A 15,297-nucleotide genomic window follows, 5' to 3' on the forward strand; every position below is an offset into this window, starting at 1 on the left:
CCTGCAAGGCCTCCCTCTTGAATCATCCTTTCCTTATTGCCATTTATTTATGTGTATAACTCTCTCCTAAGCGTCTGTCGTTTTCACTGGAACGTGGGTTCCCGAGGGCACGGACGGTGCCCGCACTGACCCGGCAAATGCGTGAATGATGGGGGCTTGTCAGGTGCATCAGCGTGTCGGCTCACGGCAGGCTCGCTCACCTGTGCTCGGCCCGGAGCGCTGGGCCTGGGGTCAGGACTGCGGCCTGACACACTCAGACAAATGTGGCATGGGCATTTGCCGAATGACTAAGGGAGAGTGCACAACCGGCAGAGGGACCGCAGAGTGGGAGGAAAAGTTGGAAGGGGGGCTTCTTGGAGGAGGTGAGCTCTGAGCTGGGACTTAAGGAGTTGGTATGAGATAAACTCAGAAATCGAGACCACCACTGAGCAAACCCTTTGACAGTATACACTTAGGGTCTGGCCTGGGTCGGGGGCTCAAGGTCCTGTCAGTCCGGTGGGGGAGGCCGTCGTGCACGCAAGGCCTCCTGATGCTTCCCCACCAGTGGGCTCAGAGACCTTCGTTCACCGTGGCGTCCTCTGGAAAGGCAGGAGCTATGAGCTAGTAGCATGAGGCTTGCGCCTCAGGGCCTGCTCCCAGCCCAGCCTCTGCTTAGACCAGGGAGGGTAAAGAGGTTTGATCTCCCCTGTCAATTTTGATCCAAATGGTTTCCTTGCATCCTGTGTTGGGAAGGTTTCTGATGTTCGATATGAACTCGGTAGGAAAGATTGAGTGGTAATTGCTTAGCAATGTCTGCCATAAGCGTAGCAGTCACAGCTCGGGGCACCTGTGCAGCAGATTCCTGCTCTAGACCGTTGATCACAGACTATCAGACAGGAAAGGGTCCTGGACATCATGGAAACAGAGACTCAAGGAACAGAGCAGGGATTTTGCGAGGCAACAGCAGAACTAGGCTTGAGCCCCAGCCGGTCAGGCTCTTTTCTGGCCTGGGCTGCCTCTCTTTCCTGCTTGCTGAGGGGCTGCCCCAGTCAGGAGAGGGCTCTCAGGCTGGGTCACTGTACGGGATGTGTGGGGAATGGCCCATGTGCGCTGGAGGACGTGGGGCCATGGAGTAGGGAGAGTGAAGGATCTGGGGGCCCCCATTCCTACCACCCCCCGCTTCCGGCTTGTGACCTGTGACCCAAAGAAGGCCACCTCCGCTTGCAACTTCATCTGTATAATGTAGTCAGTCAAGTTGTTTTAGGGTCGAAAGAGAACCTTCATTCTACAAAGATTTGCTAAGCATTTCTGAAAGAAGCAGGTCTGGTGCTGGTGGGTGAAGCGGACGCAGTCCTGCCCCCACGTTGCTTACTGTCCAGCTGGGGAGGAAAACTTTGCTCAAATAGTCACCCGTGAAAGGGTGGAATCGAACACACAGGTGGGTCCTGTAGGGACAAGGTCAAGGTCTTGCTCCTCCGTGAGCACTAAAACATGGCAGCCACAGTGACCGGTGTTATTCCTGGGGTTTGTGCCAAGCAGAAGTCTGGGCTGAGGACCAGGGTGCTGGGATGCAGTCTACACCCCACCTGGAGGCTGCCTTTCTTGTCCCACAGAGGCACCTTCCAGGCTCTGTGGCCGGCTCCCTCGGTGGCCTTGGGGAGATGTTTGTCTCGCTAGGCCGCAGTGTGTCCTCCCTGGCCGGGAGGAGGGCCCTGCCACGCACCTGCGCCTCCACGGCAGAGCCTTCTGATCGGTGCAAGGACTCCGGGACCTCCTTGGGCTCAGGGCACTGGGACACCGCCCCAGCCTCCACTGCCCATGTCATCACCTGCCACACGCCAGGCACCCCCGCCCCTCACAGGTTCTGACTCACCACGCTGTGCCCTCCACCTGAGAGGCAAGCCCCGGACCTTGACCTTGCCGCCCTTGAGGCCCTGCACAGATGCCATGAAGTCCAGGAAGCCGGGCTTCCCCTCCCAAGGCTGATGGTGGCCTGGGGGACGTGCGTGAGGAACTTGCAGTCTGGAGGGACTGCCGCTGTGGCTGAAGCCCCACTCAGGGCAAGCGGACTCCAGCACACCCGGCTCCCACGTGGGGGCTCAGAATGGAGCGCAGATGTTCAGGCCACGCTGCCGGGACTGTGGATGGCCAGGTGTTGGGCGTGGCGGGCGCTAAGGGCTGCATTCTTGGTGCCAATTGCCGGGGCTGAGCTGTAGTTGGGGAAGTAGAAGGTGATCCCCTGGATTCAGGGATCCAGGGAATGGGGCTGGCCTGGCAGTGGGGCCTGCACGGCCTAGGGGATGGCAGACACATCCTGCGGTGGGTGGGCTGTTGGAGCGGGGCATGATGCAGGGCTGTAGGGGGCAGGGAGACACTTTCTCAGGTGCTCAGTGACTGGCTCCCTTCCTTCCCCTGTGGCTGGAACTGGACTCCCACCCCTGCCAAGGTCTACGGATTTCTCACTTACAGCCCTGGACCCTTGGACCCAACGCTGAGGCGAGAGCCACACCAACCTCTTCCCGCAACGCGCCCCACCCCTTCCCCACCTCCCGATTCTAGGACCCTCCCCCCAAAGGCTCACTTTGCAAACCGCGAAATACTGGGACCTTTTGGGTTGTGTCTCTTCCCATCCCAGGGCAGGGCACGGACGTCCAGGGTGAGGGGTCTAGGTTCCCCGCCTCGAGGCCGGGCGGGCACCCGGGAAGGTGCCCTGAGCCACGGCTCTGCAGGGCTTGGCACAAGCATGCGGTTCCCCAGGGCTGTTGTTTTGCAATCCTTCTTGGCCACCGACCCCCGTTTCTCTGGCAATTGCAGGTTTTCTCGGCTGTGATTTGGATGATGTTTTTTTCCTTCTAAACAACCACTCTGGAAAAAGGGACTCTAACTTTGAACGAGCTGGCTTCAATCGTTCTGCTTCTTTCCACAAACAGCACCCTCTCCCCACTGTGCCCGCCCCCCCGCCCCCCAGCCTGTCAGCACTGACTCTCAGGGACTCAGGCTCAGAGAGGTCAGGAAGCTTGCCTGAAGCCACACAGCCATAAGTGGTGGGGCAGGGGCTGTACACCAGGGCCCCATGAACAAAAGCACCTCAGTTCTAGTGCATGCCTGTGCACTGGGGTTCAGGAGTGAGCTTTTCAGATATGAAGGGTCCAGTTCCAGGGACGAGCTCCTCCATCACCTACCCACCCCTCCGTGGCGGGTGATGGAGCACTCGAGGGGTCCCCGGGATCAACTCTGGTTTCAGTGAAAGGGAAACTGAGTCCATGGTTGAACAGGACCTCAGGGGTGGAGACGGGGCTGGGCTGTGATCTCTTGGGCCTGCCTGGCTCTGCACCCCAGGATCTTAGTGCCACGCAGGGCAATGGGGGACAGCACCTGGCAGAGACCTTTCCCTTGGCGTCTTGGTCTCTGCTCAAGGCCAAATGAAGACTACCAGTGGCATAGGGAGGTTGGTCCCTGTTACCCTGTGGGGGACCCTGAGCTGCTAGGGTCCTTGAGTCCCCCGTCTATCCTCTGTGACTCTGCTGTCCCCTCGGTAGCTTATGGGGAGAAGGAGTCGTGGTGACTGGGTGCAGGTGGGTCCTCCGAGGAGCGCTTCCGGGCTCTGTGTGCATCTGGAGCCTTGAGACCTCCAAGGCTGTGTCTGGGGAGCATCTCGTGCTGAGCCCTCATGTGTCTCTGTGGGACTGGCCCCGTTGCTTGGGCGCAGTCCCCCCCACCATCCCCTCCATGGTCCTTCCTTGAGGGGCTCTCCTGAGCCCAGCCCCAGTTGTGGCCCCTCCCTCACCTGCATCTTTCCTCCGACACTTGTCTGTGGTCCTCGCGCCCGCCCAGTGCTGGTGGATGCTTCTTGAATAACGGAACAGACCCTTGAAGATAGGACGTCCGTGGGCAGAAAATACATCAGCATTTAAACTTTTTGCCAACAATGACGTGAACTGGTGTTGATTTAAACAAAAAAAACTGGATGACATGTAATCGTAAAGAGCACCACCCCTCGCGTTGCCATGCACAGCCGTGACCTCGGAGGGTGCTTACGGAAGGCCACATTTGGAGTGCTTTTACAAGCCGGCCCCTCTGTGCCAAGATTTCTGGAGCAAGGAGCTGGGCTTATGACCTCCTGCAGCCCCTCCCAGCCAGCCACAGGCTCCTGGCTCTGCCTACCGGGCAGTCCCTGAAATGTGCTCAGACTCTGAGGGGGGACGGGGTCCCAGCCAAAGTCCGAGCCCTGGGTCAAGCCAGGCAGGTCCAGGAATGTGGATGCACTGGCCTTTAACCAGGTGGAGCTGGACGAATGAGCCCTGGGCCCCCACAGTCAGGCAGCCTCTCAGGCCAGCTCTGGGGGGTCACCCAGCCATGCTTCCCTATGAGCAGGTCATGCCCTTCAACCTCCGGCAGGACCTGCTTTGTGCAAGGTCTGGCCCTGAGCCCATCTGACAGGCCCGATGCACCCAGAGGCCTCTCATTGCCCCCCGGGACCCTTCGCTCCCTCCAACTGCTTCTTTGCTGGGAGTTTAGGGGTGACGCCAGGGGAGGCCAAGGAGGCCAGCTTAGCCGTCCCGCCTCCTGTTCTAACCCTTGGAGTAAACAGGAACATTAAATCACTACTTGGGGGTCAGGAAACTGGAAATAATCAAAACACAGTGTCCTGTCCTCGGCCTGGGCGCTGGGCCGCCTGTCACCGACCCAGCCCTGCCGCCTGGGGCTTTCCCGGCCTCTCCTCCGCCCAAGTCACTGCCCCGCCATCTGCTTCGTGGGCTCCGGTGCCCACAGTGGACCACACCCCAGGCTACAATTAGTGAGACACCCGGAGAGCTGGCAGCCGCCCCACACCCGCATACAGGCACCACCCGGCCAGGGACATTGCCACCAAGATTGGACCCCTATCAGCCCCTGGACCCCAGGGAATGGGGGCGGGTCAGGGGGAGGGCCTCAGGGGGTGGTGAGGGTCTTGGTAGCTCATGCCTGCCACCCTTTCTCTGCTTCTAGGGTGGGCCCCACCTGCCTGCCCATCACCCCGAGCTCAGAGGCCTGGTGGACGGCCTGGAGCCGATGGGGTGGGGGGGAGGTGGGGGTCTTCTCTCCCATCATAGGGCACTCAGGCCACAGATGCCCTTTCCAACTGACCCTCCTCCGCTGTGTGCACTGCAGAGGTCTCCCAGGAGCCCTTAGGGGCCACTTTCTGAGGTTCTGCTCACAGAGGCCGCCAGGTGAAGTGGGGGTGAGGAGGCCTCCTGTCCTGGGAGGCACAAAGCCCGGCCTCTGTGCTTGGCTCCGGCGTGAGCTCGCTGTGCCACCTCAGAAACATCTGTGCCTCTCTGGGCCTCCACCTTCCCGCCTCCAGATGGCCTCTAAGGGACGTCCCATCTTGGATTCCACTCTGCAGCAGCAGGGAGATGAGAGGGAATTTGAGGAATGCCCCCAAAGGATGAATTGCAAAGCTCCAGCCTGCCTGATCATAGACACCCCCCGCACCACACCGCCGGGCCCTGGTGCCTGACCCCTGCAGCCTGGGTGCTCCCTGGCTCTGGCCTTGTCCTGTGCCTTGACCATGAGCTGGGGCTGCCTGCAGGGTGAGGCCTGAGAGAGGAGCCCCCAGGACCTGGATGGAGAGCAGGGTGCAGCCGGGAGCCCGGGAGGAGGGAGCCCCTGTAGGCCCGGGGGAGGCTCAGGCCTACCTGGTGGGGTTGGTGGTCTGGTGGGGTAATGGGCGAGGACACAGACCTTTGCAGCCCTGAGACTCGGCTGCACAGAGTTGAGGGGACTGGGCAGGAAGCTGTCCCCCTGTCTGGCTTTTGATAGAGGTGGCGTTTGGGCTGGGCCTCCCAGGATGAGAAGGGAGGCAGAGCCTCCAGGGGCAGCTGGGAGGGACCTGAGGGGGAAGCTGGGCAGGCTCTCCCCTATTAGCCCACCCTGGGACCTGGGACCTGGGACCTGGGACCAGGTCAGGCTCTGCCTGCCATTGCCACGGCCTCCTGAGTGCACACACACCACATGCCTTCCTCGGAGCCAGGCTGTGACGCGGGTGTGATGGTGCCCATTCCCCTAATGGGGAGATTGAGGCCCCAGAGGTGAAGTGGCTTGTCCACACTGCGGCCGCGTGCTGTGGCGATGGAGGATTTGGTCTCAGCCCTGGTAGCTCTGAAGACCTGGCTCTTTCCTGGCTAGGGCTGTGGTGTCCTGCCGCGGAGGGCTGGGTGGCCAGTCTGGGCTCTCTTCCTCCTACCCTGCTCAGCCGCGGCCTCGCCCTGTCTCCAACCCCCAGCAGCATCCCAACTCCGCAGCCTGTGGAAGTTGCCCACGGCGGGTGGGGAGCAGTGTTCTCCCTCTGTCCTCCTGCCTCTGCTTTCAGGGGTCGGGGAAGCCCCAGCAAGGGTAGGGGATGCAGGCTGATCCCACGTTCAAGCCAGAACTGGGCAAGGGCCGGGGGGAGGCTGGGTTCCACTTGGGAAAGTATCGAGTTCTTCGTCCCAGAGCCGGAGTGAGGCTGGCTGGGCCTGGCTAGGTGCTAAGGTGGGTGTGTGGGAGGGAGGGGAGCCCCCAGAAAGGCTTGTGGGGAGGCCTGGGGCAGGAACCGCGGGGGTGGGATTCCTGGCAGGAGGCAGGTGTGCTGGGCTCGGGGACGGAGCCCGCTGCCCTGTGCCCGCGCGCCCTCCTGCCTCCTTGTGTGGAACAGGCCCCAGCATCTGCTCCCAGAGCCTGTTATCACTTTGCCCGAGGGAGCGGCTCAGCGCAGAAGTTTCCGGAGAATTGAGGCCCACCCTGTCCAGCGCAGAAGCAGACCTCAGCACTGGCTCCTTGCCCCTCAGACGGGGCACCAGAGTTCCGGGCGTATTCTGCCGGCGGTCACCCTCCATGGGCTCCTTCCCCGCCCTGCTGACCTCCCCAGCCGGCCTGGTGTCCTGGGATCCCTGCCCACCCAAACCACGTGGGCTCACTCACGCTCCTGCCCGGCCAGGGTCCATCTGGGGAATCCTCAGTAAGCCTGCAGGTTATTGGCAAATGATGGGAGGAACATTCAGAAAGGTAGCCAGGGCCGGGTCAGGAGGCCCCCGGGGACATGTGAAGGAGCTCGAGCGTTTCCTAGAGAAGTCGGGAGTCATGGAAAGGTTTGGATTTTAAAATATCACTCTGCTTGTTCAGTGGGGCTGAGGCCAGGGCAGACGAGGGAGCCCAGGGCTGAGCAGGGAGGGGTGGGTGGGAGGAGGGTGGAGAGGCGGGGTGCAGGGCTGTGGGAGGTCGGGGCAGCAGCAGAGAGAGGAGTCCAGGTTTCTACCCGATGCCTGGGTGCTTGGCGGTGGTAGCAAACGGCCCTCCCAGGCTCCCTTGCAGCAGGGGCAGCCCCTCCAAGGAGCCAGGTCTGTCCGGCGAGATGCAAGGGGACGCTTACTGGAAGCTTCTGGGAAAGGTTTTGTCCTCCTTGATAAGAGAAGGTATGTGAAGAGGAATGCCCTCCCTGTGCCTTTGGACATTGTTCGAGGGGTTGGAGAACGGGTAGCCATTTTGCAACAATGGCGTCCATGTGACACGAAATCATTAGGGGCCCGCCTGGGGCTGTCGAACCACAGCCGGCAGCCACTCACTGCAGACCCCTCGTTACGCCAGAAAAACGAGCCCCTCTTTGGTTAAGTCACCGTTCACTGTGCCTTCTATTATTTGCAGCCAAAGGCATTCTTAAACAGTACAGGATTTCATGCCAAGAGTGGGGCTGGAAATGATCTTCTAGCACCTAACGGGCAGAGTCCGCCGGGACAGGGAGAGGTGGGGAACGTGGCAGTGTTGGAAATGCCGGACCCTGAGGGTCCTCCAGGTGGACACGCCAGTGCAGAGCCCAGGAGGGTGGCCCCTGGGGACAGCTGCCGGTGGTGGCCGAGGCCGTGGGAGTGGGTGGCATTGCTCAGGGAGGGTAGAGAGGGCGAGGCCGGCAGGTGCAGAGAGAGCTCCAGGGAAGACCAGCCCTCGTGGGGCAGCATGGTAACAATGACGGTAAACAATCCACCATTTACTGGAGCAGCTGCTGAGTGTGAGTGCCTGGGATTTACACGCACGGGTCTCGTTTACTCAGACTCCTCCCCCACCTGCTGAGCTAGGTACGCCTGTGCCTGTTTTACTGGTGAAAACACCAGGGCTCTGGGGAAGGCCCCCAGGGACTCAGAGCACTAAGAGAAGTCCCAGGGGCCCCCGGAGGGCATCAGGGAGGCGGCGGTGCCGCCGCCGCAGTGGGCACCGGGTCTGGGCGGGGGGTTAGCAGATCTGATGGGCCGGGCAGGAAGGGAGGCACGCAGGCTCCGAGAACAGCATGAACAAGGGAAAGGATGGGCTGTGCTGACTGGCATGGCAGGGGGGCGTGGGAAATCAGGTGGGAGGGACGTGCCGGGGCCTCGGATGCCAACCTATGGAGTTGGGTGTTTATTGGAGCAGCCTGTGGGGAGGGCAGCGTGACCGGGGCCAGCTCACCCTGAGGACAGTGAGCGCTGAGGACGCGGCTGCCCGGGGGGGGGGGAGGGAGGGGGGCTGGTGCAGCCACGCCCCCTTCCCAGATGTCTCTCCCGGCAGGCGAGGCAAGACCACAGTCAGAGCCCTTGGCCTGTGGCCACCGAAAACAACGTGTCCTCATTGTCATTGAGAAACTGCAGTTGGGTCTTCGGTACGAGCCATTTCAGGACAGAAGTCTGCTGGCGGCCCAGGCGGGGTGGCCTGGGACCCCCCGCGGCACCGGCCCAGGCCAAGCCCCCATGGCCGTGGGCCCGAGCCTGGTTCTGGGGGGAGGCTCATGGGCCGGCGGGCCCAGGAGGGGTGAGTCTGGACAGTGAGGCAGTTCCAGGGAGCCCTGGTTGTTTAGTTGGCTGGGAGAAGGTGGGAGTGGGGCTTCCTGGGGTGGCCTCAGGCTAAGGGGGGGCCGGGGAAGAAGCAGCCCTGGGTAGAGACGATGCCAGGACTGGAGAAGGACCCCTTCTTCCTCTGCTGGTGGAGCAGGACCACGGAGGAGAGGGGCCTGGGTCAGGGAGGGGACGCGGGCTGGTCAGCCGGGTTCAAGGCTCCCCGCCGCCCCCCGACGCTGCCCCAGCCCACAGGCTGAGATCTTGGGCAAGTCCTTTCCCACCCACCCCTCATCTGTAAAATGGGTGCAGTGAACCCTGCCCTGTGGGGGTGTTGGGAGAATTAAACAAGAGATTCCTCCAAAGTCCTGGGCCTGTGGATTTCGCAAACAATTAAAATTTCAAAAATCAACTTTAGTTCCTGTCATAGGGTGCCAACTTGAGATTTGCCAAGTAGGAACATTGAAAACAAAAACAGAACAGCAGCTACTGTCTACTGTTACCGTCACTCCACACAAGAAGTGGTATTTGGACACAAAGGGTTGGAGGCGAGGAAAGGGTGGCTCCGTCAGTAGGCGTGGGCAGCTGGGTCCAGAAAGCTCAGCCCCCTCCAAATTGTCACCTCTGGGAGCCGGAGCAAACAGTCCCAGCGTGGGCCTGGGGCTCAGTGGGGGCTCTCCCAGGGGGCTTGGTGGCCGCTCCCGTCTCCGCGCTGGGTGCTCCCAGCTCGGAGCTGGAGCACTTAGCACCTTTCAGAGTGTGCGCTCTGATCGAGAGGGCCCCTCCTTCCATGGGCTGAGTCCGAGCTGCTACCCCAGACTTGCCCCTTGCCTCCTCTCCAGGCCCTTCCAATTCACTCAGCAAACAGGGTGCTATTTGGAGGAAGATTCTGTCCACCTGGGGTGCCTATTGATGTTTTCATGCGCCAGGGCCCTGATGACCCTCCAAGGATGGGTACCGGGGCTCAGAGAGGCGAAGGCCCTTGCTCGGGAGCCCTGAAGCTGTGCATGACATAGCCGGGGTCCCCACACCATCTGCCAGGCTGGGGTCCTGAGGCAGATGAAGGAAATTCGGGGTTTAGAGTTGTTTTTTTTTTTTTCCAGCAGAATCAAAGCTGCAGACGGAGATGGGGCATAGGTCCTTTGCTTCGTTTCAAAGTCACGGCCTGCAGGGTCTCCTGAAGGCAGGGAACGTGGACAGCAGCCAGGCCTGAGTTTGGGCCCCACTGTCGTGGTCCCCCAGCTCTGTGACTTGGTGCAGGCCGCCCCCACTCCGAGCCTGTGCTTCTTGGCCTGTCACCCCCGCACCCGGCCTGGGGCCTGGCAGACAGCGGGCGCTCGGTGTGGGCTTGCTGGGTGGGGGCCTGGCCACCATGACTCCAACTTCTCCCTGACAAGGATGTCTCCAGGATGCCCCTGTTCCCACACCAAGGCAGGAGGAGCGGGAAGCCGGGGTCCGCTGGGAGCAGCCTCATTGGAAGCCCTCATTAGCAGCAGGAATGCTTATGCAGCACGCGCCTCGGAAACTGGTGAGCAGCTGCCCAGCTCACCAACCCCGGGCAGTCACTTTACATCTCGATGACTTGGAGGGAGGAAATTCAGCTACTGGGGGCCGTGGGGCTGGATGGGGCGCGGGGGTACCAGGGAGACCCACCTTTGCCGCTGCTGTCGTCTTGTACAATAGGCTAGGGTGGCATGTCTGGGTCAGGGGAGTGACCAGGGTTTCGGCTGGAGGGCGGGCGGCGGGCATAGGACCTTGGCTCCCAGGGGGCCTGGCTAGGGTCCCCCAACTGCTCCTATGCATGCCTTCCCCAAATCTACAGGCATTCCCCCAGGCCCTGGAGCAGGACATCCTGGCCCCGACCAATCCCTGGAGGATCCTAGACCCTGGGTGTGTAACCCGAGAGGTCTGCTGCTTGAGGGCACGGGCACAGAGATGGGGAAACTGAGGCTTTCTGGATTCCTCATATTCCCCGAGTGCCTTGCCCTGTCCTGGGTGCTGAGGACCCAGAGGTGCATCTGCCACAACCCCTGCCCTCACGGCTCCCGCTCTTGGTGGGAGAGACAGACCCCAGACCCACAGTACCCCTGAACGGTTGTCAGGTGGGTGGGCGGCCGGCGTCGGCCCCCACTCGTGGGTGTGTGTGTGTGCCGGACACCCAGAGGAGAGGCTCCCCCACAGCCGGCGTGGGGGAGGACAGCGGGGGCCAGCTCAGGCGGGGAAAGGCACAGACAGAGGCTGGATCCACTCATCCCTCGCTCCTGAGCATCTGCTCCAGCCGATGGCTGCAGCCAGGACTCCAGGGTTGGGGGGCTGAGAACTCACCGCCAAGGTGTCTGCAGCAGCCCAGAGGCTCCCACAGGGCCAGAGAGGACCCTGCTCTTCACCTGCCCGGCACCTGCTCTGCCAGGCACAAGTCATCCCAAGGCATTCGTTTGCTTACTGGGTTAGTCACTCGTTCCTCCAGAAGGGAGTCAGGGTAGGCTCGCTGCTACAACCACCAACCTCCTCCTCGTTCAGCTCAGCACAGCACAGCTTTCTCCTGGCTCACGTCAGAGGCCACGCAGTGCGCGGGGCACGGTGCTGCGCTCCATGGGGTCACTCAGACACTCTGATGGCGGGGGACTGGGCTTGGGATCACCCGTGGAAGGGAAGGTAGGAGGCTGAGCTGTGAGGAGGGCTATGCCTCTTCTTACTGGCTGGTCATTTGGCACAAGGAGCCAAAGTGTGGCTTCGGCTGCAGCTTGTAGTTCTGTGAAACTCCTACTGTGTCCGCGGGGGGACAGGGGACAGCTCTAACAGAGCCCTGAATTGCAGGGCCAGGAAGCATAGATTCCCCAAATCTGTCGCTGGGAGACAGTAAATGTGGCCATGCCTGCCCCCACCTCTTAATTCCTGGACCCATATATTCTACCCACTGGGGACACAAAAACGATACAAAGGTCACTGACTGAACGTGTGGCTGCGTCGCGAGGACCGCGCCCCCATCCTTGCAAGGTGCTGCCCTAAGCGTGTGCTTCAAGTCTGCCCCGGACAGGCCATCCCATCCCTCTGTCGGGGTGGCAGCCTCCTAGCACCGTGATCTGCAGCATGAATGGCTGACCCTACCGTCACGGGCCCACTCCAGCACCGTCTTTTCTGTAAAGTGGGTCCTGGGTCTGACGTGACGTTACGTGGGATCCCATGTCGGGCGACTGAATACCCGGTGAGCTCTCCGATGGTGGTGCTCACGGAGGTCCCGTGGCAAGAAAAGGCAAACTGCACCCATCGTATTTCTCTATTCCTGTCGAAATTCATCATCGCCTCTTCCAGGATGGAAAACGTCCAGTGTAGTTGACTTGCTTCTAGGAGGCTGACTGGCTTCCCGTAGGAATGCTTCCATCCTGGGGACTCACCATGGATCCTTGTTGCGGGCAGGTTGGACATTCAGCACTGGCATTGACTAGACCAGGCAGGAAGGTGGGGACTACACCCGGTGGACCACCTTCACCTCTGCCCTCCCGGCTGTTACGTGCCCACGCCCGTCACGTCACGGGTGCAGCAGGCCCGTGGGTTTTCAAAGGGCTTTTGCTTCTCACCCTCTGGACATAGGGGCCCAGTGCATTCGTGCAGTTTGATCTGCTTGGTGCTATTGTGACGCTGGACCGACATCACGTTCTAGGGGATGTCTAGCCAGTAATACGGCAGAGACTCGCAGCCAGAAGGGGACAGAGAAGAGAGAGAGGTTGGAGCCCAGGTGCAGGGCCAACTATATTATTGTTCAATGCAAATCACTACAAACTGTCTTGGATCCTCTTTTCTTACAGGGATAAGGAGAGCTATAGCTCTGTACCGAGGCCCCAAGGCCACATTCATCGGGGCTAAAGACCGTATTTGGCGTAGTGCTCGCAACTGGGCCAACTACCTTGCTGAGCTTGTACTAATCCACTGCCACCATCCAAGACCCATCACCAGACTCTCCTGGGATCAGACAGGCAAGCTGAATGGAGATGCACTGGACCACCACTCCCGCATCCTTTAGGCCTTTAAAGATGTTGTTCGTTTGTGCCATTGTCCCGTGTGCGATATTGATATTGGTTTACTTTTTTGGCCCAGGGGAGCTTGTACCAACTACCAAATCAGTCTATTTGGATTATTCATCGAAGAACCAGGGAAATAGCCACTGGGGGGACGGGGGAGGCCCACAGACCTAGGGAGCCCCACTTGGGTCAGGGTGCCACTTACAACGTGGCCGCCACTGGCCTCATTCCCTCGTTGGAGTCATTCAGTCTTTAGAGTGTCCACTCGAATCCCGTGTCCAGTAGCCTCCCACACAACTGGGTGTTCTCCTTGTCCCGTGTAAGGTCACTCCGTCGATAGCCTTGCACTCCTCTGGGGAAGAACGGGTGTCGCGGCATCTACTCTTTCGGAGAGCGTGTGGGGGCGCTCTGGGTCAGTAACTGGGGATGGAAAAGACAGGAAGCCCACCGGGCAGAGGGCGCTGCTGCCCCAGTGGGGTCCTCAGAGGAGCCCTGAGGGGGTCCAAGGCTGGAATGGCCGTTCAGAGTTGTCTCAGGTTGGGGTGCATGGCTTGGCCGTGCATAGCCCCGCGGGGACGGGTCGCTGGATATGGGCCGCCCTGGGGAGGGGGCGTGATCCTGGCGAGGGAGCCCTATTCAACCGAGCCACTTTCCGGAGGGCTGACGGCGACAGCTGACACTTGGGGCACATCCAGAGGCTGGGGAAGACGTTCTCCTTCCCGTGGGGAAGCTGGGAGGCACCTCATGGTACCTACTCTTATTGTTCCCGGGGCCCTGGGGCCTCCCGGTGAAACTTCTCCATCCAGGCAGCAGGCAAGGGGCAGCAGGAGTAAGACAGATGAGATGGCTGCTGGGGCCAGGCTGGAAGGGGTGGGTTCCCACATCGCACTGGACAGAACTCAGCACAGTGCTGAGCCTCGGATTGCCAGGGGAAGGGAAATGGTTTGACAACAGCTCAGCTGGTCCCTGCCACCCCGCACTGAGAAATGCAGGGTGCGCAAACTGAGCTCGCCAGCGTGAGGATAGACTGCGCAGGGGGGAGCGGGAGCCGTGGGCACCGGCCTCAAGGGGACCTCGGAACCAGGTCTCCCAGGACCTGGGCCAGCCTTCCAGGCCCTTCCCGAGAGCCCGCCCCCTGCCCTACTTGAGGACTTAGGATCCGAAGGGACGCAAGGCACATCCCTGCCCTCAGTGGGCTTCTCGTCCGGTGGGGAGGTCGCCTCCCGACCAGAGGATTACCACAGCTGGGGCACGGCCCGGGCTCTGCTGGAACCGTCTAAAGGGGCAACAGATTCTTCCCAGAAGAGGGGTGGCCAGGGAGGCACAGCAGGATGGGCTCCGGCTGCTCCTGAGCACATGTTCTTCAGGTAGAAGGCAGAGAAGGGCACACCAGGCAGAGGGAACAGCATATGCAAAGGCTCAGAGGTAGGAAAACCATGGCAAGTTTGAAGGACTCTGAGGCTGGAGAAGGGGTTCAGGGGCAGGGAGGGCTGGGAATACACTGCTGTGCATCCAGAAAGGACAGTCCCAGTCCCCCCAACTGCACTGCCTCCCTTCATGCTGCCCTATGCCAGGCAGCCCCAAGAGCGGACTCTCCAGGACATAAACCCAGGCTGGGGCATCGCCAGCTTAAAGCCCTCCGTGGCTCCTCACTGCTGCTCTCCAAACGAAGCCCATACTCCTTCATGTGACACAGAGGCCCCCTCTGGACTGGCCCCTGGGTCCACCCAACGTACCTCTCCACTGGGCGCCCATCTGCTCTTGTCCTCACCATTGCATAAACTCTGTCACAGCTTTGCTCACAGGCTGCTGCTGCTTCCACCCGGGGTCTTTGCACCTCTGCTTTCACCCCCTGGGGATGCCTTTCCCCCACTTGTTTTCTGGTTAACTCCCACTTGGTCCTCAGGAGCTGCCTCCTCCGGGAAGCCTTCCCTCAGCCCTTCCCTCCTTCAAGCCTGCACCCAGTGCACGGCCCCTAGTTATCCTGCGTGATTGCTTCGGTCTCCCATCAGGACCGTCCCCTGCTCTGGGTGGAGGCTCCCCCGGCAAGACCGGGGGCTGGGCTGCATTCCTCTCCGGGGCCCCAGCCTCCGGCCCCGCAGCACAGGGCTATGCAGCCTGCAGTCTGAATGAGAGGGAAGCAAGGAGATGCCGCCCTTAAGCTCTGAAAAAGACATTTTCCCAAGCAGCTGGTAAGGCCTCATCCGCTCCGGGGGATTTTCCAATCTTCTCCTGAACGGCCCAGCTCGGAGCGTATTGGGATCATTCCGGGACACGGCGAGGCCCACTTCCCTGGCCCTGGCCGTGAGCAGAGCACATCTGAAGGTCCTTCCTCCCGCTTTTCCCTTTAGTGATCCGCAACAGGGCGGCGGGAGAGGAGGAGAGACGGGCCTCCTGGAGCCCCCCTCTCCTTGGCAGCGTCAGACCGCCAAGGTACAAGACCTCGCCCCGGAATGTTCAGCTTCCTTGTGTGGCATAGA

At 61.0% G+C, this 15,297-nt stretch overlaps 1 protein-coding gene across 3 annotated transcripts; it reads left to right on the top strand.

Moving 5' to 3' along the window:
- Nucleotides 1-6,962: 6,962 nt before the first annotated feature.
- On the top strand, nt 6,963-12,837 carry LOC113909760. Of its 3 annotated transcripts, none has more exons than XM_027571288.2 (5): nt 6,999-7,088; nt 7,284-7,412; nt 8,536-8,626; nt 10,196-10,326; nt 12,605-12,837. In XM_027571288.2, exons 2-5 carry the CDS (start codon nt 7,352-7,354, stop codon nt 12,817-12,819), a joined length of 498 nt encoding a protein of 165 aa, XP_027427089.2. In that variant the 5' UTR covers nt 6,999-7,088; nt 7,284-7,351; the 3' UTR covers nt 12,820-12,837. The 3 variants fall into 3 exon arrangements, with proteins under 3 accessions (XP_027427090.2, XP_027427089.2, XP_027427087.2); XM_027571286.2 differs by having other exon boundaries at nt 7,005-7,088; nt 7,300-7,412; XM_027571289.2 differs by lacking the exons at nt 7,284-7,412; nt 8,536-8,626 and having other exon boundaries at nt 6,963-7,088.
- The last annotated feature ends 2,460 nt before the right edge of the window (nt 12,838-15,297 follow it).

This window comes from Zalophus californianus, chromosome 6 (genome assembly GCF_009762305.2).
Source record: "Zalophus californianus isolate mZalCal1 chromosome 6, mZalCal1.pri.v2, whole genome shotgun sequence".
Taxonomy (NCBI): Eukaryota; Metazoa; Chordata; class Mammalia; order Carnivora; family Otariidae; genus Zalophus; species Zalophus californianus.